We start from the raw sequence: 19,833 nt of genomic DNA on the forward strand, positions 1-19,833 counted from the left end.
ACTTGTAGCCACATCAATTCTGTAATTCTTTCCAAGTGGTTTAAGTCTGTATATGCTGAAGTTTTTAAGTAACCTTACAAGGAACTACACCCATCTGTTGCATAACACAGATGGACTCTTAATAAAGGTGACATTTGGCATATACTAGGAGCCTTAGGGATGTAGCTTTAAAACCAGAGGTTGCCTAATAAGGGTGATTTCTTGTACATGCTTCAATGTACTTCACTTTTTATATTAGGACACAAAGAGTATTTAAAAATTCCTCAAAGTTTTCTCTCAAGTGAAAGTATCTACCTACTTTTGCACTATTTCTTCACAGAGGAGTCACTTTTAAAAAAAATAATGTCTAGTAGCCATTTAGCTGTATAAAAATCGGTCAAAATCTATATTGCCAACTTCTGAATGCCTTGAAAAAACAACACTTCTTTAAATATGTTTGCTATATACAACATGCCTCCTGCTTTTTGACTGCTCTACAACAGTCAAAACTTTACAAAGTATTCATTAATCAAGCATATGGATAGCAAAGACCACATAATCTCTTGAGTGGAACCTAGAAAAGGACTAGAGGAAGGTTAAGTGGTCTTCAAGTGCATGTTGTTCAGCAAAATGGATTCTAACCAGAACACAATAATGAACTCTAATGAATCAGGAAGGTCAATAGCAGGCAGCTGCAAACCAAACATTTTACAAATTACTAAGTGAAAAATAAGACCACTGCACTCTCCTTACATATCTGGTTCCTTGTCTCCAAACAAAGAAACACAGTATCTGTGCCACTTAATGAATTTAGAACATCTGAGGGGAGGAGGTAGTATATATGTACTGTAGGCTTCTAAAGGTCACATATTTAAAATAAGCCTCACATTAAACTACAAGAGCTGATTCAAAACCTGTTATCTCCAATGCATTAAACACATTTTGAACCTACAGTCTGAAGACTTGTTTGATTTAAAAATCTTGGCACATCAGACATTTTGAAGCTTATCTGCAGTGACATCCGAAAGGTATAAGATGAGCTCATTACAGTAGCTCACATCAGTAATACTAACTCGACGAAGTCATAACCTGCTTTCTACCCCAGGTTACTATTACCAGAAGTTTGTCAACTGGTGATAATTACTTCCAGGACAAAAATTACAAGTCTCGGAATAGGGATGATTTAAATAATCTGAAAAAAATTGTTCAGGCATTCTGCTTCTTTCCCCACCCAACTATTACCCCCTTCCCACCTCAACTCCTTGCCTCGTCTGCTTGCCCAGCCAGTCCAGTTCACCCTTCCAAGCTCCTCATCCATTCTTTCTCTCCTCTCACCCCCACTGGCTCCCCAGACCTCTCATCAAAACTCAGTCTCTCCCCTGGCCCCTAGCTCCTTGTCCCAGTCTCTTTGCTCAGATAGTCCAAGTTCTCCCCCAATATCCTAGCTCCTTGCCAGATCAGTTGCCGATACACCCATTCCCCACCACACTGGTTCGTAGTCACAGTCTTCTTGTCCAGCCAGTCCCAGGTCTTCCCCCATCCCCACAGCTCCTCATTCAAATCTCATTATCCTCCCCAGCCAAATGGCTCCCACTCTCCCCCTGTGACATTTCCCCATCTTCCTCATCTACCCATGACTCCGAGTCCTGTCCTCCGTGCCCATCCAGTCCCAGTCTTACCAGACTCCTTGTGCTAATATATACTACTTTGACACACATCCCTTGGCCTGGCTTTTGTCCCCTCTGCATTTGAATCAGATGGCTTTCTCCTTCATGCTGTCTGGGTGCCAGCAGGGGGTTCACTGAGAGCACAGGATAGGCTCCCTGCTCTCCGTTCCAGTGCCCAACCCCACTCCAGCCCAGAGTAGATGGGAGCAGCGATACTCAGACCTCACTGGTTCAGGAGCCAAATTAGCGATCAACATTACCCAAAAAAGCCTTATATAAAAATAAATACATACATACATACATAATACTTAGTCATTTTGCTGTGAGATTTTTATTTTATTTTGTATTTAATTTAATTTTTAATATATATAAAATAAAATTCTCACAGCAAAATGACTGACCAATTATTATTATTTTATCAACTGCAATTGGTTAATAATATAGTAAACCCTTCCTGATTGGTTAATAATTAAATCACACACTCTTAATATGTGCTGCAAAGAGCTGCAGGAGACGCATTAAAGAGCCACTTGCAGCTTGCGAGCCTCAGTCTGAGTATCACTGCATTAGAGGGACAATCATCTTCATTCCTGTAGCCCTGGGCTGAAGTAGCTCAGTTACGATCAGGGGATGGCACATGTGCAGTCGGGCCAGTGCTAGGATCTGGGAGAGGTTCGGGCCTACTCAGTGAGCATGGAATCTTCAGATATTTTAGCTGTAAGGCACTAGCAATTCTCTACGAAGCACATGCAAACTGCAATATAACTTGGCCACATTTGGACGGATTTTTACAAGGATGGCAAAAGGCACATCCCTGACACGAAGGGCACTCCCTGTCAAATTTGAAGTCCCTGTTCCAAAGTATGGGGATAGTAGACCATTTCAAAGAAGATGTCTCAAACATTTAACACGGGCAAAACAATGTATTTTTTCCCCTAGCCCCGGTCTCAGAAACAGCTGAACCTTTTTAGGAGGAAATTAAAAATCACCCTGTGGCAGACATCCAGCATGGAAAATTATACCCTAAATGGTTAAAGACTGGCAAAGTTATAAACAACTGAAAACAGGGTCTTATAATGGGAAGTGTCAGGCAACCTTAATAATAGGTGGTGCTAGCGGCCCTGCCTATAATATGGTTATTTAAAATGCAGTTTTAAAGTTTAGTGGATTTGCTGTAAAAAGCAATATTTGAGACTCATTCTGAAATAAAATTAAGTAGATTAAAAAAAAAGGCCAAATAAAAGGAGAAACCCAACAGTTACTTCAGAGGTCTTTTATAATTTGACCAGAAAGTGGAAGACTATTAACACGGGAAGCAGTCCTCCTCCAATAGGTCACACTGTATAAATATCTCTTCTGAAAGCCATTGCAGAGCAGAGCAATAAAATTTAAGAAAAATTAGAACAGGTATTTGCCAAGCATGTAATTGCAATATGTCAATCACAGCATATAAACAGCCTGCAGCCTCAGTTTGCAATACTTGTTTCACTAAAATAATATCTGCTGGCACTATCAACAGCCTGTGACAACAACAAGTACACTCCAAATCTCAGGCATTCAGTATTTAAACCTAGCAAATAAAATTTCATGTGCGTCTTACTCAGTTCTCTCTTTCATAGACCTAGTACGAGTCTGCCAAACCTACCTACCAGCATATTAATGACAAATGGAGGCAGAGGGAGAGACATGTTACTTTTGTTGAAGTAGCTTGTGCATTACTAATAATTAATGCAGTTTTATTTGAAACAATGTGGTCTACACTAAAATATATCAACGTTTTAGGTTTTCAGCATTATGCCCTGAGGTTGCTTTTGAATTCTACTGCTGTAAGTTTAACAGGGTGGATCTGGGTGGGGGAAAGAATACTGCAGTTCTGTGGCATACTCCCTATTTCCCCAAAAACCTTGCACCATAACTCCACAGGGCTGGAGCTCCACGGTTGTGGGAAGGAGGCAAGTCCAGGTAAAACTAGGGGATGCTTACTTTCCATGATCTCATTTTCCACTCCACAATCTCATATTTTAGCAGAATGAAGACTGGCAATACAAAAACTCAAGCCCTCCCTGTATATCCTAGAATTTAACTATGTCCCTGACAATCTTGGAATATCAGAACACATGGAAGTAAGCATCCCACTGCCTACAAAGGGTCGATTAAGGGAAACCAAAATTTATCCAGACAGTTTCCTGGTGTATGCAGGTTTTCCTATGTAGGTGTCAATCTGGGCCTTTGCACACCCTAACAGCCTTGCAAAACTATACATAGTAAATGGTTGTGGAAGCAGTAATGTTAATTATAAGACACTGAAGGAAAGGGCCTGGTGTGGTCATGCTCTATCACTTAAAATCAAAGCATCTAAACTTACATTAACACTGCAGACAGAGGGCTTTTCCATTTAAAAACTGGGAGTTTAGTTACAATCTATCCATCCACAGAAGGTACAACAGTTTGATTTTCATATCACCATCCCTCATTTCCCAGAACAAACCATAAAGGGATAGACAAATATCTATTTTCCCCATCCCTATCTTACATCACACAAACCCACAAGTTTTGGTTTGATGTTTAGGGGTTTTTCCCCCCCCCAGATATGTTTTTTATGCAGCACTGTAAATGCTTCTGCAAGCTTCCCCATAAATCACTACTGGCACCAGCATGTTCACCAGTCAGCCACTTGGTGCTTTTTAATAATTTGACACTATGTCCCAACCTTCACCCACCCTGGTGATTGCTACCCTGTTATGAAATATCAATTCTGAATTATAAGAAAGCTTTGTAAAGAGACAGAAAGACGGGGGGGAAATAAAAAGGAAAGACCCAAGTTAGTCTGTTGAAACAATATGCTCTGGTTGCCAAAATACCCAGCTGTCTACTACACAGAAGAAAATCCCCAAAGAGGAGTTTACTGCTTCTGTGAAATGAGTTGTAATGCTGACTTTGAAGAAACACAATCAGCACAATGAACAATGAAACAAAAAGTTCTCTGCACATTCTCAAAAATATTCACCTGCACCAGTGCCTCCTTCATAGCAGTCCAGTTTGAGACTCTCCATGCACATTCGAGTACCAGATAGGGATTTATATGGCCCTTTGACTGGCCATACTCTGTCAAAGGTTCCCACTGGTTCAACTCTTTTGAGCAACTATGAAAATGAAAACACTGTGTTAGCAAGAGTTATTTGAAAGTTACTTTAAGCATTTCATATCAGGAGAGCATCTGCATTCATGAATGTTTGAAAAATGCTTAGAAGGCATTGCAATAGTTGTAAATAAACTGCAGGATTAAAAACAAACAAAAACAATAATATAGAAGTGTATGAAGAGGGGGAACTGCACTTTCATGTGACCCAGATCCCAATATATTAAATTCCATGTGAAATCTGTTTCCACAAACAGCAAATTATACTTTTGCAATGATTTACGTATAGCCGTTCTGAAGTCTGTTAAAGGAGTAGCAATATAATATTTTATTCCCCTAAGTTGCTCTGTATCTTAAATGTGCTGGGCTTAGTTTATTTTAGTAATCGATGTTTTAAACTACTAGAGTACTTCTTTTATCTTGCTTTGTAACAACATCGTTCTGCTCCAATTTTAAAATCTTACCGAATCCAATGGTCTTCCCAGAGTTGATACTCAGGGAAGATAGCAGGGGAGGCATTATTTCGTTCATGTTCCTTTTTGGCTTTTTCCATTGCTTTTTCGTATGTTTCTTGTGCCTTTAAAAAAAATAAAGAAAGAAAGAAAGCACTTCATTTTAGATTGATATCTGCTCTAAACATACATCTGATTGCATTTCATTAAGATTTTTTTTTGAAGAGACATACATGATTTAAAAACTCTTTAAATACCTCTATTATCAGACCCTATAATAAATTAGGATGGTTAACTTATTTTCTTATTTACATATGCTTCTTAGTCAAATTAATGATTACTGCAGGAAACTAGTTTTGGCTATATTCAAACATATCTTATCAACGTACCATGGAGTCTTAAACTAATACTTCATACAGAAGTAGTTTTATTTGAGACATTATCCTCAACTCAAATGAATTTTCTATTTGTTCTTATTAATAACAAAGTACACATTTTGTGGGCTTTTAGTATGCTTATACTGATAGTTAATCTATATAAAGCAAAGTTTAATAATGTGCTTATATTGTGCAAATATTACCTGTTCAAAAAAGCCATGTTGTTCATAAGCAATAGCAGTTGCTGTCTCTGGAAATTTACAGCGCTTTTGCCATAGTCCAGCCCACATATCCTCCTCTTGTAACAGAGAGTAAAGCTCAGCTAGGGAATCCAGTATTTCCTAAAAAACATAGCAAATAACCAAGCACATTCTTCTAAGGTCAAAATGTTGCTGTAATTTTTTTATGATCAATTTTTTTATTAAGTAAATGCCTTACACATTAAAGCATGTTAGTTGGCGTATTTTAAAGTAAAGCATATGATAAAAACCACACAACATACGGTAAGAAAGACATGAAAATAACAATTAAGTTCTAAATATGACATTTTTAAATTTTATGTCTAGACCTCCACTGTATGATCACTCTTTGAAAACCCAGGAAGTAAGTGGTCCGTTATCACCGGATATATAAAAAATTAACAATGCACCATATTACAGTTCAGCTTCTCTCACAACTTGCTCATGTGTTGACCTGTCTTGTCTCCACTAGCATCTTAGGTCTTTTTATGGTAATTAGCATGATATCTACACACTTTAGCAGCCAGTGTGGACAGATACTTTCATGTTTAACTTTGAGTAGCTGGTTATGGTCACCCTAGGTCTTCTCTGCCTTTAGTAGGCTATCATAATTTAATTAGTGTTATTCCTTACCTGTTGAGGAGGGGTTATGCTTTCCTGCTCATAAAATTCGGTTGTCTGTTTAGGTTTAATCTGAAGACTCAATCCTTTTTCAAAGGCTTGATGTTCCAGCATCAATGTGGAACGGAACCACAGGTTGTGAGTTTTACCCAAGTACTTAAGCACACAGGGCCTAATGGGAATGGGAGGAACACACTGTGACATTGCTTCCACAAAACAGTTTAGTGCACTCGGCTGGCAGTCTCGCTGCACTTGGTGGCTACCACTGCATAAGAAAGGGCTTATTTCACCTGCAAGAGCCTGGAATTAAAACAACAGAAACAGTGATTTCATTCAGACTATTCCAACACTTAGGTCATATTTAAAGTCTTACTAATACCATACAGATCAGGGAATTTTCATACAGTAGTTAAAACATAAAAAGATTAATTCCCTTTGAAATCTGAAGGGGCCAATTTCTTTCAAAAGCAACCAGTATTAAGACATATAGCTGGAGGAAACACTAGAAATGGATTATTTTTAAAGTGAGGGAACAAGTAATTATGGCAGAAAATTACAATCTAATACCAAAAAAGACACAAAAATGATTCTCACATGCTGCTGTCTATCAGATAAGATTTTCCATAATCGGGAGAAAAGTTGGATCCAAGTTTTCTCTGCTAACGGTGTAGAGATATGACACAACTGAACAAAGGCACTTAATAACGCTCCAGTCTAGAAATAAAGAGAAACAATTAGGGATGTAAAGAAAAAAAAAAAGACCTTTCAATGAATTTGCACCATGGAAGAGTTACTGTATGATACAGTCCAGCAGCTAAGCTTCCCCAAGATGTGTGCAAGCAGTTACATTACTTGTTTTCCCAAGTGTTCCATAACCAATACAATTTTGAAAAATTTCCCTTAGGTGGAAAGAGAAAACTACTGTGAAATAAATGTTATCATATTTCCATGTTTATTAAGACAACAACTCACGACTATAATAGCTACAAATAAAAAAAGTAAGACGCTCTCAAGGAAGAGAAAAGAAAAGGTGACTAATAGGGTTGCTGACATTTGGTGGTAAGACAAAACAAGCAGGCTAATTGGCTAGATCTACTGATGTTTTCAGAGGATCACAAAATAGCGCTCATCTAACAATTAGCTTCTTATGAATTATTAAAAACAATGCTGTTTATAATCTGTTACCATGCTTTACTAATTGATTTAATCCTGTCTTGTGTATTCGGGGCAGCAGTTTTCTTATCTAAATGCAACAGATATTTAGTTCAATTCTAAATGCAATAGGTGTATCTGGCAAAACCTTAATTTATGTGTACTGAAGTTAGGAACCCAATCACCTGATTTCACCCACTCAAAGGCAGGGTTTTCCAGATGCTCTGTGTTTACCCACATTTGGCCCTTAAGACTTAGTACCAGCATGATAGTATATAATTTCCAGTGACAAAAGTAACTGGAAAAACAATTAGCAACTTTTCAAATTGTCAGTATAACTAAGCAGTTCTCACTGTATTCCTTAATGAAGACACTCACTCAGCTTGGTTAACCTCAGGATTTTGGAGGTTAATCAGGACCTTACTATTGCTTGCAAAAGTTCAAGACTGTTGAGGTGGCGAGAGCAATCAGCACCACAAGTACCACAGGAGCAGCACTGGCAGCCATGAAAGTGACATCAAATATATTAGCAATGCGATAGGACCAGGTAAAACAGGCTGCAAAGATTACACCTCTTGAATCTCTGAGCCCTATTGTTTTCAGAACTTGTGCAAAGTGAAGATGATTTTTTTTCCAAATGGAGGAGAGAAATATGATGGAATAGGTGTAGGATGGAGTTAGATGCTGGGGGAGAGGACCAGGAGAAAGCCAAATGTAAAAGTAGGTAGGCTCTAGTTTTCAAAAGGCTTATGAAATATACAGTATTAGCATAAAATAAAATGAACAGTGGAACCAAAGAAACAAAAGAATTCATTTGTGTGCATCAGTTTTGAGATTTCAATATTTCAGCAAAGGTTTTCATGCTATGCGACCAATAACCTGTACCAACCTTCACTTCTCGAAGAGAGTCAAGAAACTTGTCATGTCTGTTGGTCAACATGTGTAGCTGGTTGCCTATGTCTTTCTCAGAAAGTTCTTTGGTTTTAGGTGTACTCGTCTGATCTCCTGGAGCCAATTCAATGTCAATCTCCACATCCTACACAAAAGTAAGGCCAATTATAATGCTGATACTTTCAATAATTATCACCACTTCATTTCTGCACACATACAAAACAAATATGGTACTCATTATTTCAGCCCTTGTTACCTATTATTGTAATTTTTTTTTTAGGATTTGAAAATTTAATTCCCACTGTTAAGGGAGAAAGAAAGGGCCAAAGCAGTCATCTAGAATAGATGGAAGATTAAAAAAAGATGAATTAACACGGCTTCACAGAGCTAGTAAGTCAAATGGTAGTAAACCATTGTCTAAAATGTAATTACAATTACACCTCTACCCCGATAGAACACGAATTCGGATATAACGCGGTAAAGCAGCGGGGAGCCCCGGGCCCTTTAAATCCCCGCCCGAGCCCCACTGCCAGAGCTGCGGCGGTGATTTAAAGGGACCGGGGCTCCCCACAGCAGCTGGAGCACTGGGCCCTTTAAATCACCGCCAGGGAAGCTGGTCCAGTCCAGCACGCCGTACCGGACCGAACCCAATATAACGCGGTCTCACCTATAAGGCGGCGAGATTTTTTTGGCTCCTGAGGACCACGTTATATCGGGGTAGAGGTGTACATCTACTTAACTTCATTATTCGTTTACACCAGGTGTGCTGCTATAGTCACTGCACATCACTTTACACACTTGTATAGCAATTCCGACTAGCATTAAGATGTGTCCCATAAACTGTGCTTGGTGAGACATCATCATCTGCTGTAAAATAAAAATAAAATGTTACCTCTTCTTTGGATTCGCTGTTTTCTCTTTCTCGAGGCTCTTGTTTGACATGGGTTACCATAGCAAATGCTGCCCGATCGTGACTGTCTGCAAGGTTGATTACATTAGTGATAGATGGAAGCATGGCTCCCTGACAGCTTGTGCCAATTGTAGTATTTCTTTCACACACTGCCAACAGGAGCTAAGAAATTAAAAAACAAGGCAAAGGTTTTAACCCATTGTGTGTGATGTATTTAAGAACACATGTCCTTGATTTATTTAGTATTGCACCTTTTTTCCTTGTCATAAGAGGACTCTGTCCTTCTCAAGTCAACAGTGAACGGGGGGACTATGTTTAACAGCTTGAACTTCCCTTTACAAATTGAGTTTGGATGTCAGGCTGGCCTGAATGAGTCAGAATTTTATCTACTTTTCATCAGAGCAATTATTTCTACCAACTGGTTCATGAGCAGTTGTTGTTGTTGTGTTTGAGATATCCCCCACCCTCCCTGTGTTTCTGAAACAGGAACAAATTCAAACAAACCTTAAAAGAACAAAGATTTAGACTGAACAGACCAACAGAAAGGAAACGCAATTACATTCTCTGCTTATATGTTCAAGTACAAAAGGGTCAATAAGGAAGTTAAGATAGCAACTGAAGTTACCTAGCAGTTGGAGAAAACTGGATAGTGAGAGTCTGGGACATGGACATTTGGTCATTAATCTGCACCTCTACTGGCAGTATCAGAAGGGCCAAAGATTGAATGGGCATGGAGTATCTTGTCTTTGCTAGATGTGACCCTTCTAGGTCAGAGCTGAGGTGCCACACATATTTAGAGAACAAAGTGGACTTCCATCTTCAGCTCATCACCTTCTGTCACTGATATGTGGTGGGTTATTGTGCCTTTGGAGGTTGCCATTTGATTATAGCTCTAACAGGAAATGTATTGCCATATGTTAGGACAGTAAGATTAGAGACCCCATAATGACACATAGGGAACAGGAGTTTTCTGCATCTAAGCATCATATTTTTATGGAATTTTTTTTATTTAGTGTCTCAATCTACATAATATATACAATTTTCCACTAAAATACATGGCTTACCTAAAAAGAGAGGTAGAAGATTCCCACTGTTCCTTATCACCCTGAAAGCTGCTCTGATCTTTCTCAGTTGATGAAGTTAATAAAATGACTGCTTTGTGCTTGGTTATTTTATACTCAGATTTTGATATACAGGTCATTTCAAAGAAATTGGCGATTTACTTATGTTTTGTTTTAGATAAGATTATCAGAAACCAGATTTCACACCACAGCAATCCCCCTTTAAAATCTCTCTCAGCAACAGTTCTGACACTCCATTCTGATCTGTCTTTTAGGATTCAATCTGTCAAAAAGATTCCTCCTCCAGTCATTTTTTGTTTGTAAGTCATTTTTTGCTTAAAGAAATTCTGAGCACTGACTAGGCTTTTCTCAGATAAACTGAAGCCTTAAAGCTTTAAAATACAGCCACTGGAGTCACTGTCAACTGGATTCAAGAACATGGTTGCAGAGATTTCCCAGGCATCAGCTTTTCAATATTTAAAAGATTAGTACTTGTTTTAAAATGTTCTGAGCATCTAAAATGGTACCCTCGATATGGGGAGTTTTACAGGGCTATATCACTTTTCAAGATACACACAATACATCTACACATTCATAAGGGAAAAGAGGAGCAAATATTTCTAAAATTACATTCACTGTTCTCATAAAAAATGGTTTTCCTACCTCAATGCACTGCTTGATCCAAAAGTGGTTTCCCATAGCCTCCCAGTTTTGAGAACAAGTTACATAAAGTAGGCGTTCATAGACACGACGCTTCATGGAATTGTCAAAGACCTCAAAAAATTTGGCTCGGATGAGCGGCTGAGCACAACGCAGCCCCGAAAGGAATGCAGGTTCAAGTTTAGCAGTGAGCTCGCTTCCAGAAAGATTCTCATCCCTAGGAAGAATGCATAAGCAATTGATAATACACAGGCGTTTGAAAGTGTCACCTATTTATTTAGCCAGAGGATATTTTCTTTTGTTCTACCAATTTCTGGAAGATGTTAATATCGAGAGTCAAGTGTGGCTTTGTCTACTACCAAAAAAAGCATAAGTTTCTGTGACATATCAAAAATCCCTTGAGAACATCTCACATGGAGTCAAATCACAAGAACAAATACCACAATGGCCAAGAGACCCACCATGTCCAATGGAGGTCACTGTTTATCTCTCTGGATTAGCTCTGCAGCAAACCTTTCTACAAGCTTAATGCCATAGGGCTCAAATGAGTAATGCAACGTTTCAATGGTTTCTCTGAGTCCATTGTCCAGATTGAGCAAAGTGGAATTTTGGGTGGTGGAATCACTCCTGTGCCACGAAGGTTATGCAAACTGCTTTTAGAACATCTTACACTCAAACTAGAAGTTCATGTGTATACAATGCTAATCACTGTAGACAATATTGTTAGCCAGGTGCCATATATGCAGAGGCCTAAGTGCACACTTCTATTGTGGACAAGGCAATTTCTGATTTGCACTGGTGGAGGTTATTTCTGCTTGAAATACCCAGGTAAGCTCCACTGACGCAAATTGAAGTTTGCCTTGTCTACAACTAAGGGTTTGCACAATTGCTGCTACTCTGCTAGCTGGCTCTGAATGGCTGAAAACAAGGCATATGTTTAAAGTACAAAATTCCTTAGTGGCCATTATAACTTACTAGAAGTGCACACCTATCTTGTGGTGAGGCGATTATTGTCAATGTTTTTCTATACAGGGCTAGAAGACTCAAGTGTGGCTATCTAAGTAACTAGAAAAATATTCATTACAATAAGCTTCCAGGAGAAAAGCTTCATACAAAGGGGAAAGGAGGGACACTGCCATAGCAGTCAATACTATCTCTACATCACGATTAACTATGAAGATGCCACAGCCCCTTTTCTTTTTGCTTGGAGCAAGGGCTGTAAAAAGATTTTGTATCTGAAGATCTAACGCGAATATGTAAATATGTTCACTCCAGTCTCAGTGAAATGAACTGATTGTGCATTTTACAACAAATCTAATATAGCCCTAAAAGATGGATGGCATGTTATAAAGGTCATGTATGGTACAAATTATGAACCAATAAGCTGCAATACTTGATTAATTGCTATAATTACCTATAGACATAGTTAACAAGGTCTAAGAACTGGGCATTTAATTCAAGGTCTTCTGGAAAACGCTTTTCAATGTAGGTCATCATTTTCACTAGCAAAATGGACTTCTCCCGGAGAGTAGGTGTCTGTTAAAAAGAGACATGATTAATTTTCTCAATTCATCTTGAAACACAAGGAGAAATGGCATGTTCAAAGTACATTTCAGCCATCTTCTACACCATTTTTTTCACTCCTACGCTACTGAAAAATGGCTTAACACAAGGTCATGCTTTCTAAAAGTAAAAAAAAAACCCAAAACTCTAAAGTATTTATAGTTCTAGCATAGATACTACACTGGAAATATAAATGAAAGCTATGGATAAATAAATAAAGCTATCATTAAAAGATTTAAAAAAGTTTAATTGTGTAATAGCTAATGCCACTATATAAATCCATGGTACACCCGCACCTTGAATACTGCATGCAGTTCTGATCACCCCATCTCAGAAAGATATTAGAACTGGAAGTTGTACAGAAAAGGGCAACAAAAATTATTAGGGGTATGGAACAGCTCCCACATGAGGAGATATTAAAAAGATTGGGGCAGTTCATATTAAAAAAAAGAGATGACTAATGGGGGAAGTCTATATCATGAATGGTGTAGAGAAAGTGAATAAGCGTATCTACTCCTTCATCTTACACAAGAACTAGGGGTCACCCAATGACATTAATAGGTAGCAGGTTTACATCAAACATAAGGAAGTACTTATTAACACACCACCCAGTCAACCTGTGGAAACTGGGTTCAAAAAAGAATTATATGTTCATGGAGGAAAGGTCCATCAGTGGCTATTAGCCAAGATGGTCAGGGATGCAACCGTATACACTGGGTATCCCTAAACCTCTGACTGCCAGAAGCTGCGACTGGATGACAGGGGATGGAACATTCAATAAATTGCCCTGTTCTGCTAATTTTTTCTGAAGCATCCGAGACCAGCCACTGTTGGACAACAGGATACATGGACCACTGGTCTGACCTAGTATGGACATTCTTAGAACTATAAATACTGTGACCAACCAGTGGTCCAGAAATGTGTAAAACATTTTTTTAGGTTACGCTGCCATTGAACCATACTAGAGAGACGAGGTGGGAGAAGCAATATCTTTTATTGGACCAACTTCTGTTGGTGGGAGAGACAAGCTTTTGAGCCACACAGAGCTCTTCTTCAGGTCTGGGAAAGGAACTCCCAGCATCACCGCAACATGCAATGTGGAAAAGACTGTTTAGCATAAGTAGTTAGTGCATATTGCAAGGGCCACCCAAATACCCCGAGAGAACCTGCCTCAATACAGAAATAAAACACACACCCCTAGTTGTCACCTACTACCCGACACTGGAACCCATATGGGATATCAAACAACTACAACCCATATTCGATGGGGGACCCCATCCTGAAACAAATCTTTCCTAAACTCCCACTTCTGGCCTTCAAACAACGCTGCAACCTCTCCAAGCTCATCACCAGAAGCAAGCTCCCTACACACCAGGGCACACCAACTCAAAGCAACATCAGACCCTGCCACAACATCAGATACTCTGCTACAATGATCAACACCCCCTACGACACTCTTTTCAAGAGCCTATCCATGCCTATCACAAAACAAGAACAATGCGGGAAAACCCCCTAGACTTAAGACAATAGCAATTATGCCTTGTGAAGTACATAAGAATAAAAGGTTTTGGGTCACTGCATGAGAAAAGCCCCACAGTACACACACACACACACACACACACAATAGGCATAAAAATATGTACTCATCACACCACAGAAAGAAGATTTTCAACAGTCTAAAATTTTCAGACTGTAAACTTAAAAACTTGAATCAGGATCTTAGCTTGAACTCGCAACATTTTGGACTTTATTCACTGCCAAATTCTTTCAAAAATAAGATGTAGGTAAGTACACTGCATGATGTTATGGAAAGTGATAATTGGTAAGATATAGCTTCACCTACAAATATTCCATCATCTTACTTTAACTGAAGCAACTTTACATGGTCCTATAATACTGGCTTTTGGACACTTGAACCTTTGGCTTTAAAAAAACATACATAGTTTTCTTAGCAAAGCACTATTTCACATGAAAGGGAAAATTTAGCCTATAATGTGCTGAGCATTCTTAACTTTATTTCTTCCTTGGGAACCCAGAGTGTTCACAACTTATAGACGGCACTTAAAAATATGCAGACTTAGGTCCTTACAGAACCCTTTGTCAAACACTGAACAGAAAATGCAAGTTACAGGTTTTCATTAGTTTTTGATTGGAATAAGGATTTTCACCTGATTTAACTTTTCAATTTACCTGATTGGCTGCCATTGGAGAATTGTTTTTCACCCACTCTTCCACTATTTTTACCACTGCACGAAGAATTTTAGCATCAGTAGATTTTTCAATGAGAGATGTTAGAATAGCTTGGATAAAATTTTTCCTCATCTCCATGCTCATCACTGCAAGACGAGTTTTCACAAGATCCAAGCTCAGCATTACCAGTTCACTTGTACCTGCTATGGATAGAAGTGCATAAATTTTATTCATCAGTCATTTCATATGCCAGAAAAAATGGTTTCAGTGTGATCTGCACAGTAGAACCTTCAAGTTCTAACTTTGCTAACAATCTGTGAAGCTGATAACTGCTAAATATCACCCCTTTTCTCAGGCAAGCCAATGAACATGTGTTTCTTGTGTAACCTAATCACAGAAATGCAGGGCTGGAAAGGATCTCAAAAGGTAATCTAGTCCAGTCCCCTGAGCTGAGGTAGGACCAAGTAAACCTAGGGTTACCATCCGTCCGTATTTCCCCGGACATGTCCAGCTTTTTCGTCGTTAAATAGCCGTCCGGGAAGAATTGGTAATAAGATAGAAAGGTCCGGGATTTCCCCCCCCTCCCTTCCATGCAGAGTGCAGCGCGGCTGATAGGGTGGCTGGGCCCGATTGAGCCGCTCCCATTGGCCTCCAGCAGCCAGAGCCCCTCCCCCGCTCCCCCTCCCCCTGCCTCAGCACTCTGTGGGGGAGGGGCTATGCACACGGCAGCGCGGCAGCCTGCTCCACATGGAGCCAGTGGCTCGAGCGGCATGGTGGTAAGGGGAGTCCCGGGGGGCAGTCAGGGAGCAGGGAGAGGTTTCGATGAGTCGGGAGTTATGGGGGGGCTGTCAGGGGGCGGGGGTGTGGAGAGGGATCAGAGCAGTCAGGGGACAGGGGGGTTGGATGGGTCGGGGGTTCTGTGGGGGGGCTGTCAGGGGGCAGGGGTGTAGAGAGGGATTGGGGCAGTCAGGGGACAGGAAGCAGGGGGGGTTGGATGGGTTGGGGGTTCGGGGGGCAGTCAGGGGACAGGCAGCGGTTGGATAGGCATGGGAGTCCCGGGGATCTGGCGGGGGCGTGGATAGGAGTCAGAACAGTCAGGGGACAGGTAGGGAGTGGAGTCCTAGGGGGGGCAGTTGGGGGGGGGGTGTCTCAGGAGGGGGCAGTCGGGGACAAGGACAAGGGAGGCTTAGTTAGGGGGTGGGGTCCCGGGGGTGGTTACGGGCAGGGGTCCCAGGAGGGGGCGATCAGGGGACAAGGAGCAGGGGGGGTTGGATGGGTTGGGGGTTCAGTAGGGGGCGGGAAGTGGAAGGAGTGGCTAGGGGGTGGGGCTACCCCCCCCCAGAGAGTGTCCTCTTTTTTTGAAAGTTCAAATATGGTAACCCTAAGTAAACCTAGACCAATCGCTCACAGGTATTTGTCCAACCTGTTCTTTAAAAGCCTCCAATGACAGGGATTCCAGAACCTCCCTTGGAAGCCTGCTCCAGTACTTTAACTATCCTTATAGTTAGAAAGATTTTCTTAATATGTAACCTAGACCTCCCTTGCTGCAGCTTTAGTGGATTACTTTTTGTCCTACTTCCAGTGGACATGGAGAACAATTGATCACAGTCCTCTTTGTAACAGCCCTTAACATATCTGAAGACTCATCAGGTTCCCCCTCAGTTTTCTTTTCTCCAGACATGTCTAGTTTTTTTAACCTTTCCTCATAGGTCAAGTTCTCTAAACCTTTTATCATTTTTGTTGATCTCCTCTGGACTCTCCCCAATTTGTCCACATCTTTCCAAAAGTGTGTCCAATTCTGGGTGCCACAGTACCCAGCTGAGCCCTCACCAGTGCCAAGGAGAGCAGGACAATTGCCTCCAGTGTCTTGCATACAACGCTCAAATTAACACACCCAGAATATTAGCTTTTTTTGCAACTTCATCACATTGTTGAATTATATTCAATTTGTGATCCTCTATAACTCCCAGATCTTTTTCAGCAGTACTACCACATCCCCACATCCCAAGCAGGGTGGGTAATTAATGATTTTTTAAAATATTTTTTTTTAAATGTATAGTTTTTTTTATTTTATTATTTAAACTATAATATGTTTATTTTTACAAATAAACCTTTTAAAATGAAAGCTAAATATAACACAAAATATGTTAAGGCCTAATTATAATCTTGTTGTAAATGTGAAACATGTTTTGATAAGAAAAGTTTATATATCCAAAACATTTCAGGTTTTGTTTAATAAAAAATAAATGTTATATGCAGTTTTGTGTTTAATTAAATTCCAGTTACCATCCTAATGCAGCATGATAAATCATGAACAAAAAAAGTTAATTATCTAGTAAATAATATATCATTCACCATTTTCTAACCTACTGAAAATGTACAATTAATAATCATCTGAAAATATTAAGCTATATTTGTTTAAATAAATGTATATAGTTTGCTAGGTAGCAAAAAGATTTACCAAATCTAGCATAAAGGTTCTATTTAGTTGTAAATCAACATGTTTTAATAGTTATATCAACCAATGAGAATTCTTCAGAAAATAACTGAAATACAAGTGGAAAAGTTGATTAAATCAATTATTTAAATGGAGGCTTTCCATGTGGTGATTTAAATGGCCTTGATTTAAATCAATTCATCCTGCAATTAAAGGATAACATGGTTAAAGCCTCTTTATGGGTGCAACTTTATGGAAAATTCTAGGGAACTATTAAAATATCAACAGAAAATGTTACCATGGATACAAACCCCTATAATCACTTTGAAAAACAGTCTGTGTATCATACCCAAAACAATGGCCCACAGTGCTCTTCAGGACAGCCTTCCCCTTTGGTCACGTCCATGTGAAAAGAATTCAGTTGGAAAGGAGGTGGTGAGGCCTCATTTTAATAATACTTTGACAAATATTATAGTATGCCAATAAATCATGAGGTATAAATAATTGAAGCTAAACTTGTCAAAATGAAAACAATATTTTGTGATGCAGTATTCTTATTCTGTTAATTTCCTGACTTGCTTATCTGCCAAATTTAATAATTTGCAATGAGTTACTCAGGGATTAGTCTCAATTCACAAGGTCCTATTCTGAGTAATTAGAATGCAAGTTAGAAATCTAATATTGGAAGTGCTTCTTCCAAACAATTTTCCTCAGCAGCTTCATCATTAACTGAAATATTTTGTTCTTTAATAGCACTGTATTTCTTTAGCAGCATTTTTGCATTTTGTATTGACTCATGATTTGGATCATTTGATGACAGGCAAAACTCCATCTACTGATAAAGTCACCACTGTAAGAAGATAACAAGGGCACCAATTGATTTCACAAACAACTGCTTCACTACTATTAGCTTGCACCTATTAAATTAAGAGTCACTGAAAGCAGAGAACTGTCAACCTATACTCCTGAAGAATCCAATTTTTAAATATAATGCATTTCAAACATTTACTAACCAACTGATGTTTGACTCAATATTAAGTTGTTCAGCAGGTATTAAGAACACAAAAAGTTATTTTTTTTCCAGTCGATACTTTCAACAAGATTTTTTACTTTTTATTGGATTATTTTCAAATTATTCAATGCACTATGGAATTCAAAACCTTAACAAATACACAAGCAGCTAAAACCACTCAATCTCTGCATTATGATAGGATTACATTACTTAAAACCTTTATTGACCCGCATTACTACCTGTGGTTGCTTCTGCTGTTCCTGATGCAGCCTGTGGATTCAAATGTTCCCTGACCATCTTCTGTAGGGATCGCATGAAGACTGAAATCAGTCTGTCTATGTAGCTTGGATTGTTACTGCATGCAGACTTCAGAATCATTAAAGTACCTAAGATATAAATAAAAACTCTTTAAAGACAACTAAAATTATCATTCATACTTTGGGTAACCAGATGAACATAAGAACGGCCATACTGGGTCAGACCAAAGGTCCATCTATCCCAGTATCCTGTCCTCTGACAGTGGCCAATGCCAGGTGCCCCAGAGGGAATTAACAGAACAGATAATCATCAAGTGATCCATCCCCTGTTGCCCATTCCCAGCTTCTGGCAAACAGAGGCTAGGGACAACATGCCCTATTTTGAGTAAACTAAATTCTCTACTTGTCCTATGAAAGGACAGTCAGAGTGCTCTACTTTTGGAAAGTTGTGTCCTACCTTGGATATTCAGCTAGCCTTGTTACAAAGACAGGAAATCTATGTAGATACATGATGGAAAAGGCTAGCAAACCAAGATTAATTGCAATATTTTTCTATTTAGCTCTCTCAAAGCATTCCTTGCTACTCAGTCAGAAGCTCAGTTTTGCAATAGAAATACCCTAAATATATCTAATAGTTGACTCTTGTCTTGTTAAATGGCTTTTTTCATGCCTTGGAACAGTGTCAGTTCTTAAATCCCATAATATGAAAATAAAGCATCATGCTTGTTGGACATATAGATGTAATCCTCCCAGAATGTCATTAGTTTCATATATCAGTTACTAAGTAGATAAGAAATCACCACAATTAAAAGGGTACATACTTGAGCTATGCAGGAGCTGTCATTTAGTATTAAAGACACTTCCTAAGTATCTGTATTAGAACAAATACGTATTTTTCTCCTCAAACTGTATATTTGTTAACAATGCCTGTGCACATATATTGGATATAAATGTAGCGATTGATGCTCCTCTGAAGTATGTTGGTGTTCATGTACGGCAGCTGATTTTACAAGATATATAGCAACACCTGTCCTCACACAGTATACAGATAGATTAGAAACCCTATTCTGGCAGTAACAACCATTTCCCACTTTTCTGCATCTTCATAATTCATCAAATAACCCACAGCAATATTTAGCGTTTCAGTGTTTTATTAACAGACAGAATGACTGCTTTGAAAGCTTTACCTTATTTTGTCCCTCCTTTTCTGCCCCTCACAAATTTGC

The 19,833-nt window shown here is 39.1% G+C and overlaps 1 protein-coding gene across 1 annotated transcript in view; it reads right to left on the reverse strand.

Annotated features, from left to right (window-relative positions):
* The window catches only part of TRRAP (transformation/transcription domain associated protein), a 153,623-nt gene that overhangs the window by 55,563 nt on the left and 78,227 nt on the right, over nucleotides 1-19,833 (reverse strand). Inside the window, exons 49-59 of the mRNA XM_065412772.1 lie at nucleotides 18,590-18,736; nucleotides 14,902-15,101; nucleotides 12,563-12,684; nucleotides 11,152-11,365; nucleotides 9,410-9,589; nucleotides 8,516-8,662; nucleotides 7,069-7,188; nucleotides 6,487-6,774; nucleotides 5,818-5,955; nucleotides 5,250-5,362; nucleotides 4,654-4,789 (exon numbers count right to left, since the gene is read on the reverse strand). Coding sequence (XP_065268844.1) covers nucleotides 4,654-4,789; nucleotides 5,250-5,362; nucleotides 5,818-5,955; nucleotides 6,487-6,774; nucleotides 7,069-7,188; nucleotides 8,516-8,662; nucleotides 9,410-9,589; nucleotides 11,152-11,365; nucleotides 12,563-12,684; nucleotides 14,902-15,101; nucleotides 18,590-18,736 — 1,805 coding nt within the window. The remainder of the gene's footprint in view (nucleotides 1-4,653; nucleotides 4,790-5,249; nucleotides 5,363-5,817; nucleotides 5,956-6,486; nucleotides 6,775-7,068; nucleotides 7,189-8,515; nucleotides 8,663-9,409; nucleotides 9,590-11,151; nucleotides 11,366-12,562; nucleotides 12,685-14,901; nucleotides 15,102-18,589; nucleotides 18,737-19,833) is intronic.

The sequence above is a fragment of the Emys orbicularis genome, chromosome 10 (genome assembly GCF_028017835.1).
Source record: "Emys orbicularis isolate rEmyOrb1 chromosome 10, rEmyOrb1.hap1, whole genome shotgun sequence".
Taxonomy (NCBI): domain Eukaryota; kingdom Metazoa; phylum Chordata; order Testudines; family Emydidae; genus Emys; species Emys orbicularis.